General features: G+C 41.6%; 2 protein-coding genes across 4 annotated transcripts in view; both read left to right on the forward strand.

Annotated features, from left to right (window-relative positions):
• The window catches only part of BTK (Bruton tyrosine kinase), a 28,374-nt gene extending 24,541 nt beyond the window's left edge, over window positions 1–3,833 (forward strand). For both annotated transcript variants that reach the window (XM_019932254.3, XM_019932253.3), the window contains exons 16-19: window positions 76–140; window positions 751–869; window positions 1,374–1,531; window positions 3,323–3,833. In XM_019932254.3, coding sequence (XP_019787813.1) covers window positions 76–140; window positions 751–869; window positions 1,374–1,531; window positions 3,323–3,394 — 414 coding nt within the window. In that variant the 3' untranslated portion in view covers window positions 3,395–3,833. The remainder of the gene's footprint in view (window positions 1–75; window positions 141–750; window positions 870–1,373; window positions 1,532–3,322) is intronic.
• A 671-nt stretch (window positions 3,834–4,504) lies between these two features.
• Window positions 4,505–12,050, forward strand: TIMM8A (translocase of inner mitochondrial membrane 8A). Of its 2 annotated transcripts, XM_019932255.3 has the most exons (3): window positions 4,505–4,733; window positions 6,184–6,374; window positions 10,924–12,050. In XM_019932255.3, the coding sequence occupies exons 1-2, from the start codon at window positions 4,602–4,604 to the stop codon at window positions 6,343–6,345; spliced, it is 294 nt and encodes a 97-aa protein (XP_019787814.1). In that variant the 5' UTR covers window positions 4,505–4,601; the 3' UTR covers window positions 6,346–6,374; window positions 10,924–12,050. The 2 variants fall into 2 exon arrangements, with proteins under 2 accessions (XP_019787814.1, XP_004319604.1); XM_004319556.4 differs by lacking the exon at window positions 10,924–12,050 and having other exon boundaries at window positions 4,507–4,733; window positions 6,184–7,245.
• The last annotated feature ends 1,500 nt before the right edge of the window (window positions 12,051–13,550 follow it).

Below are 13,550 nucleotides of genomic sequence, written 5' to 3' on the forward strand. Positions count from 1 at the left end.
CTTGGTGGGCAGAAGTTTTGTGCCTTTAACCTCTGTGCCAGGGACAGAGTCTCACTGGTATGTGTTGCACTGCAGGCGGCCCGAAACTGTTTGGTAAACGATCAAGGAGTTGTTAAAGTATCTGACTTCGGCCTGTCCAGGTGAGTGTGCCTTTTTCATTTTTCCCTCTAAAAGTAAAAATGGCATGGTACAAACATGAGGTGACACTGTAATTTTTAATCCTCTCCCTTTTCCCCCTAATTCTAGTCTTTTCCACCATCTTTCTATACCTTTTCTTTCTCTGAATGGTTTAAGTCACTTTCCACCTCTTGTTTTATTGTTATATCCCTCTCTTCTCCTTTCTCCTTTGCTCTTTTTTTAAAAGCTAATTTCTCCAATACTTTATGTTGATCTGTTAATCCTGTTGACTTTACTCCGTGTCTCATTCTTTCCTAATCAGTCTAATTCCCACTGACAACTGCAGAATAGAAGGAAGGGAAGGATGAGAAAAGAGAAAGGAAAGAAGGCTAGAGAAGAGGAAGGGAGTACCTATTAGATCTTATTTCACTTCATCCTTGCTGTAACCATATTGTCAACCAGGAAAGCTAAATCAGATATGAAAACAGGAATCTGTTAGAAATAACATTTGTAAAAGACACTGGTTGGCCTGTAGGCGTATATTTGTGCAACTCTTGTGGCTGTGCCAAGAAAATTTAAGCAAATATCAAGCTCTCCAAATTCTAACAGTAACAAGTCCTGAATCCTTTGCAGGTATGTTCTGGATGATGAATACACAAGCTCAGTAGGCTCCAAATTTCCAGTCCGGTGGTCTCCACCAGAAGTTCTTATGTATAGCAAGTTCAGCAGCAAATCTGACATTTGGGCTTTTGGTGAGTGGATAAGATCACATGGATTATACAGCTCAAAGGAAAAGGAATGCAATGGAGGAAATTCACACTCTGTAACCTGCACAGAGAGACTGTTATTTGTTCTTGTTTTCATTCATCTAATTCTTAGGGAGTCAGGCACCACAGAGGTTTCTGGGGATTAAAAACAGTAAACTAGACATGATCCCTGCCTTCTTAGAACTTAGAATATATTGAGGGAAACAAACAATTCATTCAGTATGCCACAGCTTCTGAATACTGATTATGTACCAGGGACTCTGCCAGACCCTATAACTATAAAGACAAATAAGATGCTGTCTCTCTCCTAAAGGACTAATAGTCAAGGGCAACCCTGATAACCCTCCAGTGTACTCAGTACTATAGCAGAAGTTTGAACAAAATGAAAAAAAGCACAGAGGGGGGAACCAGATTGTAATGTTTGAGGTTGATTTAGGAAGACTAGGATCCCTACTACCCAGAAACAACACATTTTTTTTCATTTTCTAGGGGTGCTGATGTGGGAAATTTACTCTCTGGGGAAGATGCCATATGAAAGATTTACTAACAGTGAAACAGCTGAACACATTGCCCAAGGCCTACGTCTCTACCGGCCTCATCTTGCTTCCGAGAGGGTATATACCATAATGTACAGCTGCTGGCATGAGGTAAGTGTTTTATTGGGACCTCAAATTATTTCCTTGAACCTACTTTCCCATTTAGCTGGCCAAGCACCCCAGCCCCACTCTCCTGGGCCACAGAGCAGCTGGGCACAGACAGACAGCTGTGCACATTCTTGGATCCTGGCCTACATCCCAATCATTTCACGGCCAGAAGGTTTTCCAGGCCCATTCCAATTCTCACTAGAGTATCATTAGCAGACCCCAATACCAACTTGGCTTTAGGGAGAGGGGTGTTGTGGGGCCATGTCACCTAGCATAAGCAGGCAGCCAAAGGCACTCAGACAAGTGTATGGACATTAAAAAAGAAAAGTCATTAAAATCTGTGTTCATTCCTTTGGGAGTCATTTCTTCTACTTTACTAACTGCACACCTTTTCTGGCTGTGGTCCTAAATGAGATTTTTTTTTTAAAACCCTAAGGCCTGAAAGGAAACTAAAATGGGTAGTGCTCATGTTATTTTTTTTTTAAATACAGTGCATTACGGGATATGTGGGTAGATGTGGTATTTTGAAAATAAACAGCCTGTCCCACTATTAAAATGCTTTGCTGCTCTCACCTTGGGTTCTTCCAGGGGTGCCTTCTCCACTTTCAGTAGATCCTTGGCAACCTTAATTTGGCAACCTAAATGTCTAGTAGGAAATAAGTGCTCAGCTCTTAGTTCTGCCCCACTAGAAACAGGGAAAGACAGACAGTGTCCAACAAGCATATATGTGAACCTGGAGCCATCTCTGCGGGGTGAAAAGTGGGCATTTGGATCAGAACATGGCTCCTTTCCCTTAACAAATCACTGAGGTCACAAAGAAAGTTTGGAGAAAGGGAAAACCCCTAGGAGCCATTTCCCTTCTCTCTCCCATGCCAAGCAGGATTAAGGGTGATTGACTATGCTCCCTCCCAACTAGGACATCCTCACTCTGCTAGTTAAGTATTTCAGACAGGCACTTTCTCCACAGCCTGTTTAAAGCAGTAGTCATGAAACTGGATTCACATCAGAATCCCTGGGAAATTCTTAAAACTGCAGATGACTGGGCCTTATTTCCAGAGATTCTGATTAGGTATGTCTAGAGTGGGACTTGGGTATGTCTTTTTAAACTTCCCAGGAAATTCTGATACTCAGCTAGGTTTGAGAATTCAAAGGAACAAGAAATTGATGACTTTTTGGTTCTGATGGATTGAGACCTTTCTTGCATGAATATGCCCTGAGTCACTAAATACCTCAGGGGCTTATGGACCAATGGCTATCACAGAGGGCCTTAGTCTGGAGGCCAGATGGTGGTAATAAGAGGTCCCAGGTGCTTAGGATCCCTACCCAGTGATGCAGCCCATGGTCTTGAAATGTTAATTCCTTTGTTAACTTTGGCTACAGGATGGTAGAAACAAGTGTTTGAAACCAAACTAAAAATTATCACAGCTTATAGGATTTCAGCTCTGTCAACCACTTAACTTCTTTGGTTGCCACTTGAGGTTCCAAAATAAGAATGCATTGGTGCACAATTATGTAATGAATTTTGCCCTTAGTTTTAATCAGTGTTTGTCAGTGGAATTTTCACATTGTCCTCACCACATTAACCACCCGAATTACTAAAGATTTAAAGTGCACAAGGACTTTATGGAGCACTTCTATTTCTCCCCCCACCCCTTTTTTTCTTTTGGTAATCCACAGGGTATGCTACTGGGCATATAGCATAAACTTCATAAACATTTGCTGTTTACTCACTGTGCTTCCCTTGAATTTTGGACTCTAGTCCACTGTAACACTCTATTTTTTCTTTGGTTTTAGAAAGCAGATGAACGTCCCACCTTCAAAATTCTTCTGAGCAACATTCTAGATGTCATGGATGAAGAATCCTGAGCTCACCAATAAGCTTCTTGGTCCTACTCCTCTACTCCACAAGCCCCAATTTCACTTTCTTTGAGGAAATCCCAGGCTTACAGGCCCTGGAGCCTTTGTGCTCTTGCTGAATACACAAAGGCCCCTCTCCACATCTAGGAATGCCTTTCTATCTCTTCCCTTGGATAGTACCTTCTGAGCAAAGGCCAAGGAATTATTGTGCCTGGTATTTTCCCCCAGAGAGGAAATTTCCCAAGAGTATTAAAACAGACTGAATTTGGGATGGAAACATTTTTGGGGAGGGAGGGAATGTAAATAGCCTCACAATGGGTCCAACTGCTCTTTGGGTAGGCAATAGAGCTTGCGGGGAGGGAGGTAGAATTTGGCAGGAATAAAATGGTGTCATAAAAATGGGATGGGAGGGTGTTTTGATAAAATAAAATTACTGGAAAGCATGAAAGTTTCTTGCTATTTCGATTAATCATGCAGCCTCTCTGAAGCGCCCTATAAAACTGCTGTGTGGCACTCGTCTGTCATATTCCTACTTGGAGAACTCCACAGGATTCTCCGCATTTAACCCCTCTGGCTCTTGGAAAATTCTGCTTCTGAATCAGAGACACTGATCACAAACCTAAGCACACTGCCTGACACTCGGTAGGCATTAGATACTATTGGAATGAATCTGACAGTTGGAGACAAATTCTGCCAGATCCTCTTTCCCCTACCTCAGGCGGGGTAAATTCCATTAAAGAACTACAGCCAGGGGCCCAGGACAGCTAAGTGACGGGCCCAGCAGTCCGGGCCGAGCACTAGCTTGGCAGTGGGGAAAGCGCGGGTCAATTTGGAAGCCGGCAGGGGCGGGGCTGTTGGGCCGGCCAGGAACGGGCCACATGGTCTGAAGTAACTTCCTTTTTTTACCTTCTTTCTTTCTTGTCTTTCTGAAATAAGGTCTCGACAGCGCCACGGCGCTGGGCGACGAGTCCTGTGACCTCAGGGGTCAGTTGTGGCGCCGCCGCGGGGTCGCGCGCGGGAAGGCGCGAGGCGCGCGGGCGGCTGGGAGGAGCGCCCAGAGCGGGGGGCGGGCCCGCGCGTAGGGCCGCGCGCCGGCGCAGTGCGCTCCCCGCGCAGTCCCGGAGGCAGTGGATTGTGGTTCCGGTTCCGCCGCGGAGACACGTGAAGGTCGGTGAGTTGGTGCGGAGTTTGTCTCGGCACGCGTGGTCGCGCTGGGATGGAGTCCTCCTCGTCTTCCTCCGCAGCGGGTTTGGGCTCGGTCGACCCGCAGCTGCAGCATTTCATCGAGGTAGAGACTCAGAAGCAGCGCTTCCAGCAGCTGGTGCACCAGATGACGGAACTTTGTTGGGTGAGGAGCCTGGGGCTGGGACCTGGCCACTGTACCTACTTTCCTGCCCTTGCCTCGCGCAACTCGCCACGACGCCTGGGATTCGGGGAAGGGAGAGGACCCAGCAGCACCCCTTGGTTTCCTTAGGTTCCTCAGGTCGAGCCGGAAGGGAAAAAGAGTGACTCCGCTTCTCAGAGGGCTGTCACGCCAGACCTCGGCTTTGTTAGTGCAGAGGATTGGAGATCATAGAAGACTTATGCCGTTGTCCCAACCAGTACTTTAGGCACCTAAGGTTGAAGCTGCCAGTGCTGGTCACCAAGACTGATGAGAGCCCCAAGTACTGGGATTTCATTTTTGGCACCCTGAGTCCCAGAGAATCAGTGAATCTCCTGTCCCTGCACTCTTCAGAGTTTGCCTTGATTACTCAGTTGCTCTAAGCGTCCCTCCTGAGAAGTGAGTGGCTCTAGCCCACTAACTATAAAAGTGGGGTAATCTCTATCAACATACACACTTTTTTGCCTTCTTGTTGGATTGTTGTGTAATACCAAGCCGTTTCAGGTCTGAAGGTTGAGGAATTGAGTATGCCCAGTGAGGGGACTTTGGCAAAAGGGTAGAAGGCATTTATTTGCAGCTTGGGATCAAAGTGTTCTCTGGCAGCCAAAGACAGCATAACTGCCCTGCCTTGACATACAAAATTCACAGAATTCAGAGGCCAAGGATAATTTTCCTTGGAAGTGGAGAGTCTGAGGCTTGTGTACACAACAGAGAATAATGAACGAAATTCATTTGAACCATAAACTTATGGTATTGCTGGACTCTGACCCTTAAAAAATGCTTACTAAACTCCTGTCTGCCTTGAACCAGAGTGCTTTGATTCTTTTTAAAAATCTGATTCATTACGTTTGGACCAGCAGGTGGTGTGGTTAAGGACTCCTTTAAGAATCTGAAAGTTGTGGGCCCTTTAGGAAAATTCATACAATTTTCCATTCATCTTGAGAGAGGATTCAAGAGCCTCTGGCTTACGTAGACGTTAAAGAATCTCCAGTCATAGATATTCTTTTTTCCTTTGGTAGGTTTTAGTGTGTCTTAAAGGCATTTAATGCAAGCAGCATTGTAGAGTTCTAACCAAATTCAGCGAAGGGTTAACTTCCCTTGTATTTTGCTACCTATCTTGCTTTGTAACATCTCAGCTCCACCATTTTCTGGCCCCATGACTTAGGACAAAGTATCTCTGTGCCACAACTTCCGTCTTTGTAAAATGAAGATTAATAATAGTATCTATTCCATAGGGTGGTTGTGAGAATTTAATGTAAGGCTGTAGAAAATTGCCACAAAGTAAACTGCCAAATGTGAACTATTATTAACATATCAGATACTGTTTTTAGGTGAAGTTTTTCCTCTAAGCAACAAGAAGCTCCCCTTCCTTTTTTTGCCAAGTTCCCTTTGTGATTCTGTATCTTGTCCTGAGCAGGAAAAGTGCATGGACAAGCCTGGGCCAAAGTTGGACAGTCGGGCTGAGGCCTGTTTTGTGAACTGTGTTGAGCGCTTCATTGATACAAGCCAATTCATCTTGAATCGACTGGAACAGACCCAGAAATCCAAGCCAGTCTTCTCAGAAAGCCTTTCTGACTGACCTGAGTATTACCTCTTTGGAAAAGGAAGGTAGTTCAAGAAATGAAGAGCAGTTGATGGGATGGTTGAAGAAAAGGCTGTGGGGGGATCGGCTCCCACCTTTGTCACTCTTGGGACATCCTGTCATCTGAGAATGAACAAAGACCAATTTTTGTGTGTGGGGGTGGTTTGAGGGTCAAATGTGTTTGGGGTTGTGTTTTTTAATGCTAATCTTGGGAGAACAATTGACAGATGAATGGAAAACTCTACTAGATGTATATTACTGTATGTGGGATGATGCTTTCCTCATAGTCCCATTAACTGCTTCCTACAATTTTAATAGTGGAACTGCTCTATAATTTGATAGTGGGACCACATAGATAATAATCTGTTATTTGTGTGGATTCCTTTCAGATTTCTGGAGAGATCGATATACATCTTTGTGTCTCTCAGAAAGGGCAGCAGTGGGGGAAAGAGTAATTTGGTACTTTACTGTAGGCCTCCTTATCTAATGTTTGATTATCAGTGCTGGAAAAAAAAATGTATGGATTATTCATACAGTACATTTCACCTTTCTAGGTTATCTCCCTCCCTTATACTGTGATTCACTTAAATATCTGTATGTAAAGTACAGTCTTGAGCTAGTACAGGTAGCCTGAGAGTCTAGAGGCCTTTAGTTAAAGGAATCTAGCCAGCGAACATAATTCTCATACTAAACTGCCACAAGGAACAAGTTAACTTACCCTGTATGTCAGAGTCCAAAAAAATTTAAAGATGTGCCTAAATGAAAAAATAAGTTATAATGATTTAGGCCAGTCAAAAACTAACAGCAGTTTCAGGTAGAGGTGCATGCCTAATGTAAATCAGCATAGTTTCCATTTACTGCGTCCTTTTAATCACTGAAATAAAAACTTCTACAAGATTCAAGTCTGATTGAGAAGGCTTTCTATTCTGGTTATCACCTACACCCAGGAGAGATTTGGTGTGGGCTGGTTCCAAGGCTGAAATGTAGTCAGCCTGGGTACCTGTTCTGTGAAAATTATCGTACAGTATTCCAGGGACTGCTGACCTTTTTGTTAGAAAAGAGAACCTAGAGATGAGATGGAGAGGGAAGGAATTCAGTGCTGATGGTTAGTTCCCTGAGTGTAGAAGAGATTATAGTGACTGGATTCCCCTCCTCTTACTTCAGATCCTAGTGGACTGGAGTATAGACCTAAAGTGGAACTACCTGTTGGGAGCCTCTAGTGCAAACCCATGAAAGTTGAGAAATACACATTTCTAGAAGCCTCAAGTCCCTGTTTAACTTCCCACCATATAGGCACTACAAGGAAATTTTTAAAACTCCTGATGAAAACACAATTCACCAAACATTTAAGTACCTACTCTGCCGGACACTGTTTTTGGTGCCAGGATTTCAGCAGTGCACAGAAACAGTCCCTGCCTGTGTGGAGCTTCTGTTTTAGTACGGGGAGACAGGCAACAAACACATCCATATGTCAATATAATGAGTGCCGAGGAGAAGAAGCAGAGTAAGGGTGTCAGGGAATGTTTGTGGGGCATTGTTATTTTAGCTAAAGATGATTGGAGAAGGTCTCTTTGGGGAGGTGGCATTTCAGCAGAGACCTGAAAGAACTAAGTGACCAAGTCATGTAGGTATCTGAAAGAAGAACGTTTCAGGTAGGGGTGACACCAAGTCCAAAGGCCCTAAGGTGGAACTGCATGCTGTGACACCAGTGTAGAAGAAAAGTCGAAGGTCAGTATGGCTGGAGTAAAATGAGTAGGAGAATAGTAAGAAATATGGTCAGAGACAGATGGGGGGATGGCGGGTGGGGATGTGCTGATCATGTAGGGCGTTATAGGCCATTGTGAGGACTTGGCTTTTACCAAGCAAGATGGGGAGCCATTTGAGGGTTTTTAGCGGACAGTGATGTGATATGACGTGATATAACTTAAGTTTTAGCAGTGCCTGGCTGCTGTTTGGATAACATGTACATGGTAAAGAAGTAGTAGTAGAAGCATCAGGGTAGTAGGAATAATGGCATTCGAAGTCCAGGAGAAATCAGGCTTTTAGGATGAGTATCTGGTGTATACCTTGTGTCTATATGTCCATGTTGATTCCCGCCCCCCCCTATAAAATTTAAGAGTTCATGTAACACCTCAAGTCATAAAGGAAGGATCCTTTAGTCTTCTCCATATTCTTACTTATTCCTTTTTATTATATATTACTTATTATATTTTTTTACTGTATCATTATTTCTTATTCTTCATTACCTGTTAAAGTATTCTCATTACCTTTAGACACAAACTGATATGTCTGTTTTACAAAGTATTATTGCTTGCTTAGCTAACGTACATAATAAGAAAGAGGATCTGTCAGATTCATGTAATACGCTTGAGCACCAAGTATATTTTCGACTCTACTAGACACAGGACAAGGGGAACGAAAAGGTAGACCATTTGCCTGCATCCTCTTGGAGGTTACGTACCAGAGCAACAATTTGAGCTCGTTTGTTTTGTCAGCCTAAGAAATTTATTTTCAGAACCTTGATAGAAAGGGTACTGTCAGCCCTAATGACATTCAAAGTCCTCATTTCAAATATTCAGGGTAGAAAATTCAAGATTCAATATAAGGATTGGATTAGCAGACTCTTCCTGAAATGAAAAGAAGCCTAAGATATAAAATATAAATACAAAGCTGCTCTGGTGGTGGAGGTGTCTGGAGGCCTGCTTGCTATTGTCTCCTGCCCATCCCTATGCACCACGTCCCCTGGTTCCTAAGGCACTGTCTCAGGACCTCTAGGGTTTATGCAAGCATACTGTGAAAACTGGAACCAGACTATCCCTAAGGCCCCCGCCCATGAATGAACATTAGGGGTAACGCATACAAGGAAATCAAGAACTTGATATTTATTTATGCTAACAAATCTGCAAGGGAGTGTGAATTAAAAAACATAAGTCAATAAACCCCATGTAAAATAGCCTTTACATGGAAAACAATTGATGGTCCTTTTTAAACCAATTTTTCCTTGTATCAATACCTTAGTACAAAATTTTGGCCTAGGGAGATTTTAGCTCAGAGTCCTCATGCTCCCTCTCAGCCTCATTTTTTTGTTTTTGGCATCTTCTGGACTCAAAAGAGGTTGATAGAGAAAAGTCTGGTAACCTTCATTTTCATTCCATGGAGGAGTAAGGGTATTGTTTACATTTATTGATCTTAAGTTAAATGACAGTAGGTATGGACCAAAAGGGATATCTCAAAAGCTATAGAGGAAAAATGGCCAAGAGCTATGGAAAGGAAACCACAGGAGGTACCACTAAAATTGTTGAGGGCCATATGCTGCCATTTCTTGAAAAGAATGGCAGAGCAGGTCATGACAGCAGTAGGGAAAAGGAAATACTACATGGGAATGACTGCATAAGTACTGAAAATATCCAAGGCCCTGTTCAGATAGTTTATCTGAATGCTTACACAAATCACAAGGCAAATCAAGAGTATCCAGCCCAGGGCTGGTTTTGTGATTGGCTTCCCTAAAACAGCTGCTCAAGGCAGTGTCCAAACTTGATACCTGACACAGAACGTGAGCCAACAGAAGAGCCGATGAGAATATACACCCGAGGTTACTCTGGTCATCCCAAGGTCCCACTATGAAGACAAGTAAGTGGAACTGATCACAATACACAGGGCAAAAAAGATGACTCCTGCAATAAAAGAATTGAATTACTATTTTTAGCGCTTATATAAGAAATGCTAAAGCTATTTGACAATTAAATCATTACATTCTTAACACCTTAACAAGTGAGCAGCATTTGAGCAATTAGCTGTTTAATCTATGAATTAAAAGTTGTGTATGTAAAGCTATGTCTTGGAAAAATCCCTCAAAAAGGCAAAGCCTATACAATATAATTGTGCTACACAGAAATACATAGAAGGGATAATTAGGATATGGCAAACCAGGATTCAGAGGTACTGACCAGGAATTCCAGATGAGCAAATGGGCCAACAGAATTTTGAGATGTATCTGCAATATAATAATAATAGCTATGCTTTATTGAGGGTATGCATACTGCTTGCCACACAATGTACTAAGTATTTTACATTGGATCATCTTTAAAAATTAACAATTCTGTGTGAGAGGAGCTATTATATTCATTTTACAGATGGAGAAACTGAAGCTCGGAGAATTTATTCAAGGTTACACAGCTAATAAGTTATAGGAATAGGATTTGAGCCCAGGCAGTTTGACTCCAGAGCTCATGGGCTGAAATACTATACTAAACTGCCTCCTAAAGTGTTTAAAGATAGGAAGTAATGTTTCTCTAGAAGGTGGGGCCAGAATGATGGGAACATTTCATTCTAGAGATGCCATCGTAGAGTGGAAGGAACCGGAGTTTTAGAGTTAGGCAGAACTGGGTTCAAATCTTGACTCGGCCAGTACCTGCGTGACATTAGGGAAGTCACTTAACCTCTGATCCTCAGTTTCTTTATAAAAAACTTAGATGGTAATGCCTGCCTCACAGGGTTGAAAAATGAGAGTGCATGTAAAGTGCTTGGCACACTGTAGGTACTTTAATGTAGCTATCATTTATTATTATTTTTCAGAACTGAGCATCTTTGATCATCCTGGCAGAGTTGTTGTCTGGGAGAACAAGAAAAAAGCAAGAAGTCACTTCATGAAGCTAACTAGTTGATAAAGTGGCAGAGCTAAAGGAGCATGTAATGTTAAGAAGTTTGAGTTTTATGTTGCAATCAATGGATAGCTGTTGGAGAATTTTAAAGTGGAATAATATAATATTTGTACTTGTTTCATGACAAAAGTACTACCTGCATGTTTTAAAACTTTCAAACAATATAGAATTGCTTACGATAAATGAAAGTCCTCCCCTTACCCTCATATATGCATTTAGAAAGATCATCTTTACAGCTATATGGTAGTTGATTAAGACTAGGAGAATAGTAAGGGTATTTCGTTAGTTCAGGCAAGAGACTGTGGAGGATTGAATTCAGATAGTGGAAGTGGGGATGGACAGGAGGGGACATGTTAGGAATATGAGGGAGCTGTGAGAGAAATCTGGAGTAAAATGGAGAGGGAGTAAGACATTATAGGGAAAGAGGTAGGGGATAGAATAATGTGCCAGTGAGACCATGCCTTGGGACTCAAAGGGCAGCAGAAGTGACTGGGAAGAGAGGGAGATAACACAACTGATAACGTTGAACAGGCTTCAGAGAGGAAGTTACACAAATGGCCATCCCCATGGGTAACCCCTGGAATTTATTGCTGCCCTCCAATTTGAGGAACATAAGCGTATCACCAAAGTCAAAAGATTACTCACAATGTTCTATAAACTTTTCATGGGAAAAGTTAGAAACAAGCCAAGAGGAAAAGAAAGATAAAATATTATTTGAGTTTTAACACTCTATTCTGATGAAGCAAGGAGGAATGAGTAGAAAGATAAAAAGGAAAAAAAGTGGGGAGGCAGGGAGTCAGCAGTACAGTCATCCCTACAGAGGGATTGGTTCCAGGACAACCCCCCCACCCCTGCAGATACCAAAATATGCAGGTGCTTGAGTCCCTTATATAAAATGTAGTATTTGCATATAACTTACATCCTGCTGTATGTATATTTTAAATCACCTCTAGATTACATATAATGCCCAATACAATATAATGTAAGTGCCATGTAAATAGTTGCCAGAGTTCAGGAAATTAAAAGTTTTGCTCTTTGGAACTTTCTGGATTTTCTTCCAAATATTTTCAATATGCGGTTGGTTAAATCCACAGATGTGGAACCTGTGGATACAGAGGGCCTACTGTATTTGTTAAACTGTCCTTCAGACCTATAGTTATTTCCTTAAAGCTTAAACCATTTGCTACATAACATGACTGACCTGTGTATTAAACCAGTATTGTTCAAATTAAAAATCTCAGGTGGTCATGATATTGCTAGATGTACCTTGTCACTACAAAGGAAACATCAACACGGGTTAGTTGCAACAGCTATCCATCATTATGTGGCAGCATACACCACCAGGTTGAAAGAGCTGATCCCCATTTTTCAAGCATTTTCTTTTTTTTCTTTCCCTTAGGCAGGTCCCAGGGATGCTTTATTTTCTTCTTTTCTTGAAGCTGCCAACACTTTGAGGTTCTTCCCATCAGATTAACTATAATTCCTAATCACTCCATTCTCCACAAGACAAACATATAGGCTCTTAGCATAGTAAGGGTTTTGCTTTGGATCACCATGGGAGAACAGACATGGGACAACATGCAGAATAAATACAGGGAAGTTACAAAGGTTACAGAATTTTACAAATTTCTAACAATCAACTCTGATTCATATTCCCTTCCTTACTGATACAGTGATTACCAAGATCTCCTTCGGTCTTTATTCTTTAGTGGGCTTTCAGCTTCCCCACTTCACACAAAACTCAGAAGTGAAAAAAGAAAGGGTTATTAATTTTGTCTACATAAAAAATTATGAACAGCAAAAACTTCCATAAGCAAAGTTAAGAGAAAAACAAATGGGGAACAAATATTTGAAACTTCTCTACAAAGGACCTAATTTACTTCTTATATAAAGGGCTCCTACAAGTCAATAATAAAAGAACAGTCACTCGATAGATGGGCAAAGGATATAAGGAGACAGCACAAAGAAATAGAAATGCAAATGGCTCTTGAACATGTGAAAAGATGTTTATATTTAAGAGAAATTTTTAAAACCTGCACTGAGATATCATCTTTGTGGGTGCAAGGAAGCAGGTACTCTTTACTGGTCAGAATGTAAATTGGTACCACCTCCATGGACAGCAGTTTAGCAATATCTACCAAATTGATAGATGTGTAAACCTATTCCAGAAATCTGACTTCTAGAAACTCATCCTGCAGATATACTCACATGTACAAAATGAGGAACCTCTTTATATACTGATATGGAATGAACTCCAATACATATTAAATTAAATTAAAACAGCAGTATTTAAGACACAATATGCTACCATTTGTGCAAAAGGGGGGATTAAAATACATGTACACATTTGCTTGAATAAGCATAAATTATCTCTTGAAGGATATTGTTAACATTGATTGCAGGGAGAGGAACTGGGTGTTTAGAGAGTAGGAGTGAGAGGGAGACTTTTTACTATATATCTTTTCTCTATGCCTTTTGAATTTTGAATCATGTGACTATATTACTTATTCAAAAATTAATATTATTTTTTGGAAGAAAAAT

The sequence above is a fragment of the Tursiops truncatus genome, chromosome X (assembly GCF_011762595.2).
Source record: "Tursiops truncatus isolate mTurTru1 chromosome X, mTurTru1.mat.Y, whole genome shotgun sequence".
Lineage (NCBI taxonomy): Eukaryota > Metazoa > Chordata > Mammalia > Artiodactyla > Delphinidae > Tursiops > Tursiops truncatus.

Coding starts and splice junctions, on each gene's coding strand:
- TIMM8A (XM_019932255.3), top strand. CDS start 4,602: ATGGAGTCCTCCTCGTCTTCCTCCGCAGCGGGTTTGGGCTCGGTCGAC. Junction 4,734..6,183: donor AGATGACGGAACTTTGTTGG/GTGAGGAGCCTG, acceptor TGTCCTGAGCAG/GAAAAGTGCATGGACAAGCC.